General features: G+C 47.2%; 1 protein-coding gene across 1 annotated transcript in view; it reads right to left on the bottom strand.

Moving 5' to 3' along the window:
* The window catches only part of Cd80 (CD80 molecule), a 28,864-nt gene extending 16,273 nt beyond the window's left edge, over window positions 1-12,591 (bottom strand). The window contains exon 1 of the mRNA XM_051149906.1: window positions 12,437-12,591. Within this exon, the coding sequence (XP_051005863.1) occupies window positions 12,437-12,527 (91 nt within the window). The 5' untranslated portion in view covers window positions 12,528-12,591. The remainder of the gene's footprint in view (window positions 1-12,436) is intronic.
* Window positions 12,592-13,684: the final 1,093 nt, after the last annotated feature.

Below are 13,684 nucleotides of genomic sequence, written 5' to 3'. Positions count from 1 at the left end.
GGCTGTATAGTGCTCTGGGATCATATGGGCTGTATAGTGCTCTGGGATCATATGGGCTGTATAGAGCTCTGGGATCACATTGGCTGTATAGAGCTCTGGGATCACATGGGCTGTATAGTGCTCTGGGATCACATTGGCTGTATAGTTCTCTGGGATCATATGGGCTGTATAGTGCTCTGGGATCACATTGGCTGTATAGAGCTCTGGGATCACATGGGCTGTATAGTGCTCTGGGATCATATGGGCTGTATAGCGCTCTGGGATCATATGGGCTGTATAGTGCTCTGGGATCACATTGGCTGTATAGTTCTCTGGGATCATATGGGCTGTATAGCGCTCTGGGATCATATGGGCTGTATAGAGCTCTGGGATCATATGGGCTGTATAGCGCTCTGGGATCACATTGGCTGTATAGTGCTCTGGGATCACATTGGCTGTATAGTGCTCTGGGATCATATGGGCTGTATAGTGCTCTGGGATCACATGGGCTGTATAGCGCTCTGGGATCACATTGGCTGTATAGCGCTCTGGGATCATATGGGCTGTATAGTGCTCTGGGATCACATGGGCTGTATAGCGCTCTGGGATCATATGGGCTGTATAGTGCTCTGGGATCACATGGGCTGTATAGCGCTCTGGGATCATATGGGCTGTATAGTGCTCTGGGATCATATGGGCTGTATAGTGCTCTGGGATCATATGGGCTGTATAGAGCTCTGGGATCATATGGGCTGTATAGAGCTCTGGGATCATATGGGCTGTATAGTGCTCTGGGATCATATGGGCTGTATAGAGCTCTGGGATCATATGGGCTGTATAGAGCTCTGGGATCATATGGACTGTATAGTGCTCTGGGATCATATGGGCTGTATAGTGCTCTGGGATCATATGGGCTGTATAGTGCTCTGGGATCATATGGGCTGTATAGAGCTCTGGGATCATATGGGCTGTATAGAGCTCTGGGATCATATGGGCTGTATAGAGCTCTGGGATCATATGGGCTGTATAGTGCTCTGGGATCACATGGGCTGTATAGAGCTCTGGGATCATATGGGCTGTATAGAGCTCTGGGATCATATGGGCTGTATAGTGCTCTGGGATCACATGGGCTGTATAGCGCTCTGGGATCATATGGGCTGTATAGAGCTCTGGGATCATATGGGCTGTATAGAGCTCTGGGATCATATGGGCTGTATAGTGCTCTGGGATCACATTGGCTGTATAGCGCTCTGGGATCATATGGGCTGTATAGTGCTCTGGGATCATATGGGCTGTATAGTGCTCTGGGATCATATGGGCTGTATAGCGCTCTGGGATCATATGGGCTGTATAGAGCTCTGGGATCATATGGGTTGTATAGAGCTCTGGGATCATATGGGCTGTATAGTGCTCTGGGATCATATGGGCTGTATAGTGCTCTGGGATCATATGGGCTGTATAGAGCTCTGGGATCATATGGGCTGTATAGAGCTCTGGGATCATATGGGCTGTATAGAGCTCTGGGATCATATGGGCTGTATAGCGCTCTGGGATCACATGGGCTGTATAGAGCTCTGGGATCATATGGGCTGTATAGTGCTCTGGGATCATATGGGCTGTATAGTGCTCTGGGATCATATGGGCTGTATAGCGCTCTGGGATCATATGGGCTGTATAGAGCTCTGGGATCATATGGGCTGTATAGAGCTCTGGGATCACATGGGCTGTATAGAGCTCTGGGATCATATGGACTGTATAGTGCTCTGGGATCATATGGGCTGTATAGCGCTCTGGGATCACATGGGCTGTATAGAGCTCTGGGATCATATGGGCTGTATAGCACTCTGGTCTTGCTGGAACCTGAAGAACACAGTAACATGAAACAGCTCATTTCTTTGGGCTCCAAATAATGGGGTATCCTCTCCCCAGAACTGCTTGTTCCCACATCATAGTACACACTATTCCAGAAGGTTTTGACATCTGATGACACAAACAAGAAATCATAAGCAAAAGCAAAACTGTCTCCTTTCAATGGCGGTTCCTGAGGAGTTTTTGTTTTGTTTTGTTTTCAGTCACATGAAAAGAAATGTGGATGTCTCTCTAAGGGTCACAGCACCGCATCAATGGGCTGCTCCCCATTCCTGGCTGAGGCCCCACTCATCACACCAGATGCTGAGGAAGAGCCAGACTGAAAGAGGAACCAAAACTTTCCTGTGTGACTTGGAAATTCCCACAGGAACCAGCCTCCCACTCTTGTGCCTGAGCAATTAGAAAATAGAACAGCTTGGTAGGCTTTTGTCTGTGTTGGTGACTCTGGAGGGGATCCAGGTTGCTGAAGCCTTATTGGATCTCTGAGTTTGTTGGGCATGCCACTTGGCACCTCAACACCCCAGACAAAGCAGGAGTGAATGGTCAAATAGGACACCGTACTTAACTCTCCATGCCTGGGACATGAGAGAAGCCAGTGTCTTCCTCAGAGGTCCACATGGTCCAGGGCTCACGTCACTCTGGGCTGGTGTTTCCCTACTCAGAAAAGCTTTCTCTGTCTCTTTCAAACAGCTCCTTCTAGCACCATCAGTCTAGCCTCTCCTTAGGCGCTGTCCCTGAGATCTCTGTCTTCGATCTTTCTTGTTTTGTTTTTTAGATGAACTATGCTGTATATCTCTTATGGGCCCCAGCACTTGTTTTATCTGGCCTTAAACTCATCTGTCCTTCTGCCTCAGCTGCCTGAATGCTATGATTGCAAGTATATGCCACATATTCTCAGAAAATTGGGAATAGTTCTACCTCAAGACCTAGCTCTACCACTCCTCGACATTTACTCAAAAGAGGCTCCACCATACCACAAGGACACTTGCTCAAATATGTTCATAGCAGCTTTATTCATAATAGCCAGAAACTGGAAACAACCTAGATGTCCCTCAACTGAAGAATGGATACAGAAATTGTGGTACATTTACACAATGGAATACTACTCAGCTATTAAAAGCAAGGACATGAAATTTGAAGGCAAATGGATGGAACTGGAAAATATCATCCTGAGCAAGGTAATCCAGATCCGGAGAGACACACATGGTACGTACTCACTTATAAGTTGTGATTAGCCGTATAGCCTAGGCTAATTATACTACAATCCACAGACCCAAAGAAGATAAGTAACAAGGAGGGCCCAAGGGAGGATGCTTGAATCCTACTCAGAAGGGGAAATAGAATAGACATCAGGTAGGAGAGGGAGTTGGGGAGGGAACGAGAGTGGGGGTCAGATGTGGGGAGAGCAGGGGTGGGAAGTGAGAGGGCTGGGAAAGAGAAGGGAAACTGAGGTGGAGAATCTCTGAGACAAGCTAGAGTCCTGAGACAAGGTAAGCTCCTGGAAGGATATGGCAGTGATTCTAGCTGAGAATCCTAGCAGCAGGGGACATGGAGACTGAAGTGGCCACCGCCTAGCCGGGCAGGACCTCCAGTGGAGGGAGGGGGACACCAACCTACCCACAAAACCCTCAACTCAAAATTTACCCTGCCTACAAGATGTGCAGAAATAAAGATGGAGCAGAGATTGAGGGAATGGCCAGCCAATGACTGGCCCAACCCAAGACTCACCCCATAGGAGAGAGCCAACCCCTGACACTATTAATGATACTCCGCTAGTCTTGCAGACAGGAACCTAGCATAACAGTCCTCTGAGAGGCTCCACCCAGCAGCAGATCGACACAGATGCTGAGACCCACAGCTAAACATAATACAGAACTTAAGGAGTCTTGTGGAAGAGTCGGGGGAAGGATAGAAGGACCTGGCACAGACAGGAATTCCACAAGAAGATGAACAGAATCAACTAACCTAGGCCCACGGGGGCTCACAGAGACTAAACCACCAACCAAAGAGCACACATGGACTGGACTTAGGCTCCTTACACATATGTGGTTGATGGGCAGCTTGGTTTTCATGTGGGTCCTCTAGCAAGTAGAGTGGGGCCTGCCTGTCTCTGACACGGACATAGTTGCCTGCTTTTGGATTATTCTCCCCTAGCTGGGCTGCCTTATCTGGCCTCAGTGGAAGAGGATGTGCTTAGTCCTGATGTGACTGGGTATGTTGGGGTGGGTTAGTGGTGGTGGGGGCTCCCCTTTTCTAAGGGGAAAAGAGAAAGGAGAAAACAGTGGGAGGGTGGGACTTTGAGGAGTGGAGAGATGGCTCTGTGTTCAGGATGTGAAGTGAATAAATAAATGAATTTAATTAAAAAAACAAACAAACAACAACAAAAACAAGCTAGGCGTGGTGGCTCATGCCTTTAATCCCAGCACTCGGGAGGCAGAGGCAGCTGGATCACTGTGAGTTCGAGGTCAGCCTGGTCTACAAAGTGAGTCCAGGACAGCCAAGATAACAGAGAAACTTTGTCTCCAAAACAAACCAAACCAAACAAACAAACAAACAAACCCCAAGTGTATGCTGGTGCACGTGGCTTTGTCACCAGTCTTGTTCCAGCTGACACAGGCTCCACGTGGGCTATACATGTATGTGTATATGTAAATGACACATGAGTCCATATGAGAAGCTTTGTCTGTTTTGCTTGTTGCCACATCTGCAGTGTTGAGAACAAGTCCTAGCCTAGAAGGTATGAAGTGGATACTTGCGGAGTGCATTAGCTAAGTACTAGGAACGTGGATCAGGGTGAGTGAGAAGCATAACCTTGGGAAACCGGGTAAGGTTCCTTAGGCCCCCGGTTCACTTCTGCAGGGTGGGTGTGCTATCTTCCCTACTGTACACACCTACCACAGCCTGTGTGTGTGTGTGTATGCATGCCATGGGTGTGGAGATGAGAGGACAGATCTCAGGAATTGGTTCTCTCCCTTCACTGTAGACTGTGAGGCTTAATCAGATCATTAGGCCTCCACAACAAGCATTTACCTGCAGGGTCATCTTGTGAGCCCTAAACAAGTTTTTTTTTTTTTTAAGGTTTATTTATTATGTATACAGTATTCTGACTACATGTATGCTTGCACACCAGAAGAAGGCACCAGATCTCATCATAGATGGTTGTGAGCCACCATGTGGTTGCTGGGAATTGAACCCAGGACCTCGGGAAGAGCAGTCAGTGCTCTTAACCTCTGAGCCATCTCTCCAGCCCCCTAATACAGGTTTTTGATAGGGCTCTTCTGACCACATAGAATGGAACTAAAGAAATTCATGTGTGGTCTGAAAAGAAGGCCCACAGCTGGCCCTCCTAGTCATCAGCAGCTGCAGGAACCAAGGCCATGAGAGGAAACAGGCAAAAGGAGGAGGCAGCTCTGCCTACTTTTGTTGTTGTTGGTTAGTTGGTTGGTTTTGTTTTTGTTTTTTCCAGACAGGGTTTCTCTCTGTAGCCCTGGCTGTTCCGGACTTGATTTGTAGACCAGGTGGGCCTCAAATTCACAGAGATCTGCCTGCCTGTGCCTCCTTGAGGTTTCTGCTTATTTTAATGAGCATGTGTACAGTGCTCCGCTGGGTGACAAAATGGGGACATTAAGCAGTTAGCCTCAGCCCCTGCCTTTCCTGACCCCTTTGCCATCTTCTAGGAGAGGAAGCTGCTAGGCAGCAGACATAAAGACCACGGGCTTTAGACAAACAGCACGTGATTTCAGAACTCATTCTCCAGCAGTGTATCATTAGCCAGGAAGACCAATGATGCTCCAATAAATACAAAACATAAACGAACACCAAACACAGTACTAAAGGAAAGAAGCCAGACGCACAGCACCACAGGGTGCATGCTTCCACTATAAGAAATAGCCAGAATGGGCATGGTCCTAGAGAAGGGGAAGCAGAGTAGTGGTTGCTAGGAGACGGAGGCAGGATGTCAAGGAAGAGTGGCTGCTTATGAGGTGATGAAAATACTACAGAGTAGCTGTGGCTCCGTTAGTGGTATGACACATTGAAGCTGTTCACTTTAAAATGGCGAATTTTAAAACCTTTCAGATAATGTAAGCTCTATTTACTTATTTTTTCTTTTTTCTTTTCCCTTTTTTTTTTTTTGCTTTTCAAGCCAGGGTGTCTCTGTGTAGCCTTGGCTGTCCTGGACTCCCTTTGAAGACCAGGCTGGCCTTGAACTCACAGTGATCTGCCTGCCTCTGCCTCCTGAGTGCTGGTTTTCTTTTTTTCCTTTTTTAAGAGTGCCATCAGCCAGCCATGATGGGGCAAACCTTTAACCACTTAGAAGGCAGAGGCAGGTGGATCTCTGTGAGTTTCAGGTTACCTGGTCTACATATTAGGTTTCAGGACAGTCAGAGCTACATAGTGAGACCCCATGTTAAAAAAAAAAACACACACACAAAACTTTAAAAAAAAAAGCAGCCCAAAATCTAAACTGAGCACTATTAATGTGCACACTTATATATTTTTCAGAAAAGGGTGTTTTAGATGAAAGTAAGAAAATAAATACAATTAAAATTTGAATTTCAGCCGGGTGGTGGTGGCACAAGCCTTTAATCCTAGCACTTGGGAGGCAGAGGCAGGCAGATCTCTGTGAGTTCAAGGCCAGCCTGGTCTACAAAGTGAGTCCAGGATAGCCAAGGCTACACAGAGAAACCCTGTCCAAAAAAAAAAAAAAAAAAAAAAAGAAAAAAGTTGAATTTTATAATACTGAAGGGAAGTTGGAAGTTATAAAAGTAGTAAAATAAAGTCAATGAGATGGCTCAGTTTTAAAGGCACTTTATGCTCAGCCTGACAACCTGACTTCCATCCCAGGACCCTCATGGCGGAGAGAACCAAATCCTACAGGTTTTCCTTCGCTCTCCACATGTGAGGTGTGATGTGCATGTGTGCTTGCATGCACACACCCACACACACCTCCCACGTCCCTTCCAAACAGGACTGATGTGCCTTTCTAAAGTCTAAGTAACTACAGCAGTACATGAAGAAGCTGCCTTGGCATCCAAGGGCCCTGGGCAAGGGTCTTAGTGCTGGATCACAGAAATACTACCCATCACCCTAATACTTGGAGGTGTTAATGGTGATATTTGCGTCTACAGCCATACCACACCAAATGTGCCCGATCTCATCTGAATTTGGAAGCTAAGCAGGGCTGGGTCTGGTTAGTACTTGGATGGGAGACTGCTGATGTTTGTGCACAGTCTTTTCTATGGATGTGTATTATGGGGCACTACTAAGCTGTTCATTAAGTGAATACTGCAGGCCTGGCGTTAGGCCTGTGCAGGGTGCAGGGTGCAAGGTGCCAGCAGCCCAGGAAGATGTGTGCTGACATACTAGCTGTCGGAGGATTTGAGTCTTGGTCCCTTGGTCCCTTATATTCTGTAGAAATCAAATCTTCTTTTTTTATTTTTCTCTTAAATTCTAAGTTCTTAGAATGCCAAGAGATTTGGACCACTATTATCAGGGGACTGATGGCAGATGTTAGATCTCATGAGCTGTGTTGGCCAGTTGTATTTGGACAGCAGTGTGTGTGTGTGTGTGTGTGTGTGTGTGTGTGTGTGTATGTGTCGGGGGGTTGGTGAGAAGTCGTTGCTTGTGACATTTTGAGGACATTTGTGTGTGTGTGTTTTTTTTCTACCTTGGAGTCCCTAATGCGTCTATGAGCAGCTTCTGCAGGAAGCTTCTCCTCAGCCTGTAGAGCTGAGCCGCCCTTAAGTGATCCTAGCCCTGAGGGAAGGGCTGCCCACTTACGCTCCGCTGACGGCTGCTTCCTAGCCACAGTTTTGGAACACAGTCACATGTTTCTGCCTTGAGAGACAGACCTGAGGTCTGAAATCTGAGGTCAGAGAGGATGTGGCTGGGTTTTGTCTTGGGGAGGAGAGAGGTCAACTTTCCCCGGGTGCCAACGGCTGGAGAGTAGTAGGGGAGAAAAGGCCATGCCACCAGCGTGTGGCCTCCTGACCCAGGGCAGGATTGAAGGTGTGGTCCATGCCCAGCTCCAAAACAGCCCTCCACTATCTTACATCACTGTCCTCTCTCTTGACTCCCAGGGACCACAGACCACTCACATCCTCACCAAAGTCTGCCCAGCCCTCACCAGCTTCATGCTGCACATGTCTCGTCCATCCTCTTCCCTCCAACCTCCCCCCCTGTTTTTTTTTTCATCAAAACCATACATCCGCATATACATTTGGCTCTAGAAACAGCTTCCTGTTAGATGTTTGCACAATTACCCCGGCTGGTCTACAAGCTGTTCCTCCGGCTTCAGCAACTCAAGATTTTTTTGTGTGTTTCTCAGTCCTGGGGAATTGAACACAGTGCCTCGTGCATGCTAGGCAAGCACTCACCAATGGGCTATGTCTGCAGCTTTCCCCCATACCCACCCACTCCCCCTTTTTTTTTAAAGATGGGGACTCATGTAGCTCAGGCTGGTCTCAAACTCACCATGTCCTTGAGAGTGACTCTGAATTTCTCATCTTCCTGCCTGTACCTCCAAAGTGCTGGGATTGCAGGCATGTGGCACCATGCCCGGGTTATACCTTGCCAGAGATGAAGCTTAGAGCCTTGTGTATGCTGGGAAACACTCTACCCAGCGGGCTACATCCTGGTCTATACTTTTTATTTTAAGGCAGGGCCTCACTAAGTTGTCCGTTCTAGCCCTGAGTTCATTCTATAGTTCTGGGAGGGCCTTGAACTTTTGATCCTCCCGCTCAACCTCCACAGTAGCTAGGATTACAGATGTGCTAAGCTGGCTGGATCCACATTTCACGTTTTTCTTTAAACGCCCTTTACGTACAAGCTTACATCTCACCTGGACCCTAGAGATACAGAACTCTCAGGCCCCATTCCAAACTCACCTCAGCAGAAGCAGCATTTAAAGGAAAACACTTTCTTTTTAAAGATCTATTTACTTATTATTTATATGGTATTCTGTCTGCATGTGGGCACAGTAGCTCACGTATGTAATCCTTGCTACTCTGGAGGCTGAGGCAAACCTGAGCTACATACTGATTTCGAGGCTAGCCTGAGCTGTACAGAGGGAGATCCTGACTCTGGAAACCAAAACATAAAGTATTTCAAAAGTATTTTTCAGAGCAGTTTTAGGTTCCCAGCACGGCGGGACAAGCATGAAGGATCCCCCACAGACCAGTCCTGCCCTCACCTTTAAGCAGTATCCTGGGCAGCAGTGACACAGTTTTTTGCTATAGTCCATGAACCTATGCTGACACATCATTTTCACCCAAACTCACAGTTTAGCATGCCCCCCAGGTGGTGTGCGTTCTACGGGTTTGAAACGTCTATGACTCATAGTTACATCATTATAGTAGTACACAAAATAGTTTCACTTCTCTGAAAAAATCCCCTGTACCGGAGACTGTCTTTTAACAAAACCCCCAGGTGATAGATACGCATAATTCATGTATGGACAGCGCTCAGATAGACAGTGCTAACACCCCCTCTGAAACCCTCCCATACCCTTCCAGTGCTCAGATTCCCCCCATGGTGACCTGAGAGCCTGGGTCCCAGGTCTGGCTCCCTTCTGGTCCTACAGTAGCTGCCACTGTCCATCAACAGGTCCTCAGCAGGTGACAATGGTGGCTCCGAACCATACCTTCTCTTCCAAGTTCTCCCCTCTGCGGCAGTCACAGATGCAATGCTATGATCGCTGCAAGTTATGTGAAGGAAAGAGCCAGCACCAATAAATGTGTCTTGTGCCCAGACACAGACTGACATTTGTTGAATTAAATGCTTAAAAAGAGTGAGACAGAGTGAAGTGGCACAAGCCTGGAATCCCAGCACTTGGAGAGGCAGAGGCAAGTGGATCTCTGTGAATCTGAGGCCAACCCGGTCTACAAAGTGAGTCCAGGACATCCAAGGCTACATAGAGAAACCCTGTCTCAAAAAACCATAAAAATAACAACAATAGTGAGACAGACAGTTGCAGTGTAACTCAACTGGCAGAGTGCTTGCCAAGAATGCAGGAAACCTTGGGTTTCATCTGTTATATTGCGTAAACTGGGCATAGTGGTAGATGCCTGGGATCCTCAGGAGGTGGAGGCAGAAGGATGGAGAGTTCAAAGCCATCCTTTGTCACTTAGTCGGCCATTCGAGGAGATATGAAACCCTGTCTGAAAAGGGGAGAGAGGGGATACTTATGTGGTTTGCCACTTTGGTACCCTGCCCAGAATGCTCTGTTACCATCTACCTCCATTAGATCTACTCCTCCAGCCATGCTGCTCCCTCCTTTCTCAGATCATGGGTGTTGGTTGTCAGGACCTCCTCCTACTTTTCATATTTCTTGAGTTCCAGGACTTACATCCGCAAACTCGTTCGAAGACATGAGTCCCAGGCTCAACTACCTCTGGGGTAAGGTGACCATTCAGAACCGAGGCGGTCAAGGACTGGTTTTTGACCCAGCACCGTAGGAACTGGATGTAGCTATGGCACATGGTACTTTCCTTAATGGCTAAAAATGTATCACTCTTGCTTAATACTGACTAATTTTTCTGGTACAATTGCCAAGCCTTTTGTCTAAAATTTACCGGTCCCCACCCCCACCCCTCTCTTGTGGTCTTTTGAGACAGGGTTTCTCTGTGTTCTCTTAGCCATCCTGGACTCACTTTGTAGACCAGACTGGCCTCAAACTCACAGCGACCTGCCTGCCTCTGCCTCCCGAGTACCGGGATTAAAGGCGTGTGCCACCACGCCCGGTCGGTTTTCTCTCTTTCTGAAAGTTTTTTCCACCCCCGCCTGCCTCCTCCCAGCCCCACTTTGGGGTTTGTGTAGTTTCTCCCGAAGACTTGAGTTTGGGAGCGCTTCCCTATCTTCCAGAAAAAAAGATTGCAGCTGGGTAATTGCTGGATGCGTTGACCACATACAGAGCCGGGTAGGCGAGCTAGCACTTAAGTCATGGGTCTCGGCATTCTGCAACCAAGTTTGGCAACTCGGGACAGAAAAGTTGAAACCGCTGCCGCTTTGGCAGGCCTCCTATGCACATTTCAAGTCTTCCCTTTCCTCCCCTTGTCTCTCACAATCTTATAGATTCTGAGCAGGGTTTGGGGTGAGCACCTTTACAGAAGAGCCTCTGAGAGGCCAGTTTCTGTATGTCTTGTGGCACTCTAGCTTTCTTCTTCTTCTTCTTCTTCTTTTTTTTTTTTCTTCTATTTTTTTTCTAGCTTCCTTCTTATCTGTGAGAACCCGACTTACATACTACTCCTTAGAAAGCAGATCTCTTGTTTTCCAACCCTAGGAAACCCACATGTACCAGTTACCCCATTTTAAAAAAAGTCATGCAGGACATGGTGGTCTGAGTATACCTTCACCTTCCCAGAGTCCCCACCCTTCTTGATAGTGCCAGAAGCCCAGCTTTGGTGAGACAGAAGAGACGGAGAAACAGATTCACCTTGAGAACAAAGTATCCTGTGAAGAACCCATAAGAAACACACAGCCAGTTAGAAATAACTAGAAGAAAAAAGTCGGGTGCAGTGGCACCGGCACTTGGGGAGGCAGAGGCAGGCAGATCTCTGTGAGTTTGCGGCCAGCCTGATCTGCAAAGCAAGGCCAGGACAGCCATAGCTACACAGAGAAACGCTGTCTGGAGGGGGGGAAAAAAAAAGAAAGAAAGAACTAAATGAATGACTTTATGCTAAATTTTAGCTGTCAGACACCGGTGTTGACATGTTGGAAGAAAGCAAAGCTTAAGAAGAACTACTAGGGGCTGGAGAGATGGCTCAGTGGTTAAGAGCACTGCCTGCTCTTCCAAAGGACCTGGGTTCAATTCCCAGCACCCACATGGCAGCTCACAACTGTCTGTAACTCCAAGATCTGACACCCCTACACCAATGCACATAAATTAAAATTAAATAAAAATATCAAAAAAAAAAAAAAAAAAAAGAACTACTAAGAGAAATATTTCACACTAAGAAATTTCTGAGCTACCCATCCTGCCCCAGATGGAAAAGATCATCATTGTTTTCGAGGGAGACCGCATTAATTGAGTTGTAATGTAGAAACAAATTTTGGAAACCAGACTTCCAGACCAATGCTGTTGCCAGACATGTTACTAAACACCTAATGCTGATGGAGGCGTCCACAGCTCTGAGCTGCCCTTTGGTTTTATGTGTTGTTAACACTGTCCCCACCTCTGTGTTACAATTGAGGTTCTTAGACCAGCATGGTGGTGCACGCCTTTAATCCCAGCACTTCCAGAGGCAGAGGCAGAGGCAGGCAGATCTCTGTGAGTTCAAGGCCAAGCCTTGGTCTACAAAGCGAGTCCAGGACAGCCAAGGCTACACAGAGAAACCCTGTCTCGAAAAACAAACAAACAAACAAAAATTGAAGTTCTTGCTTTGTGGTTTCTAACTTGCTGTGTGACCCTACATGTCCTTTTACCTCTTCAAACTGGAACTCCTTAGCTTTGAAATATTCTGGGGACACTCTGAAGGACCCTGAAGGAGAGGGACACAGAGTGGATGGAGGGACACAGCACACGGAGCACCATCATCTTCCTCCAAATCCCGGCGAGCTTAAGTCAAGTTCCTGAAAGTTCCCTCCTTACCTTCTGAAGACAGTTGAAAAAGTCCAAACAGCAGCACAAAGAGACAAGCGAGTCTGAGGAGAGGTGTATCCTGCATCAGCTGGCAACCCATAGCTTCAGCTGCTTTGGATAGATGCCGGGAGCCAGGAATCTAGAGCCAAAGGAGCCTGGGCACCTCCAAGCAGATGTGGAAGACAGTTAGTTCTACTGGTCCACAGAGATAGAACGGAGCTCTTGAATCTCCAAAGGCCGACTTTCACAACCTGAAAAAGAAACTAGTAAGAGTCCGCTCAGTCACTCACTGTGAGTGAAAAAAACACTCTCCAGATGAGAGTTCTTAGTCTGGGTGGCTTCTAAATCAGGGTGTGGCCATGGGAGGAACTCAAAGGTCGAGGAAACTCGGGGAGGTGACTAGCCCAGGCTTGTTCTGAGAATCTGCCACAGCTGGCTGGAAGGATTCTCTGCTTAGGGGCGGGAGTGTGTGGCTAACATGATCAGAACACAGTGAGAACCCCCACCCGCCTCCCCCATTTCACAAACCAGCCACTCCAAGGAAGCTTAACTTCCATTCTGGACACACACAGAAATACAGAGTGACTGGCAAAAGTCTATTTGTCCAAGGCAGTGTTTTGGTTAGGAAATGACTCCTTTATACATTAAGACAGGAAATGTGGTGGCGCAAGCCTTTAGTCCCAGCACTCAGGAGGCAGAGGCAGAGGCAGGCTGGTTGTTGTAAGGCCAGCCTGGTCTACAAAGCGAGTTCAGGACAGGCAAGGCTACACACAGAGAAATCCTGTCTTGAAAAAACAAAAAACAAAACAAAACAAACCACCGCGCCCCCCCCCCCAAAAAAAACCAAAAAACTCAGATCTTAAACTTAGTAAGTCTTACAAGGTTATCAATCAACAAAGAGGTCTACCAATAAAAAGGGAGGAAAGAAAAGACACATTTTAAACACCACTTATTTAGACTATTTGATGTGAAGTCCTATTCAGACTTTTAGAGGTGAAGAGGCTGTTTATGTTTTTTCCCCAGTAAATATCAAAATTGAGAAATGAAAGTGAATGATGTCACATCTGCAGTTGGCGCGGTGTGTGCATCTCCTCTTTCGGAGGTATCCCAGAGCCAATCGATTAGCTTGAAGAGGCTTTATCATCAGCAGTTTGTTAATTAGAAAACGTCAGGTTGAGCCTACAAAACATTCGCTAGCATCTAGGAAAGGCAAAAGAATTCTGATGGTGTTCTTCTAACAGTGCTGGAATGCCACAG

The sequence above is a fragment of the Acomys russatus genome, chromosome 8 (genome assembly GCF_903995435.1).
Source record: "Acomys russatus chromosome 8, mAcoRus1.1, whole genome shotgun sequence".
In the NCBI taxonomy this organism is placed as follows: domain Eukaryota; kingdom Metazoa; phylum Chordata; class Mammalia; order Rodentia; family Muridae; genus Acomys; species Acomys russatus.
Note: the sequence above shows the minus strand (reverse complement) of the source record. Positions and strands in the feature narration are given on the sequence as shown.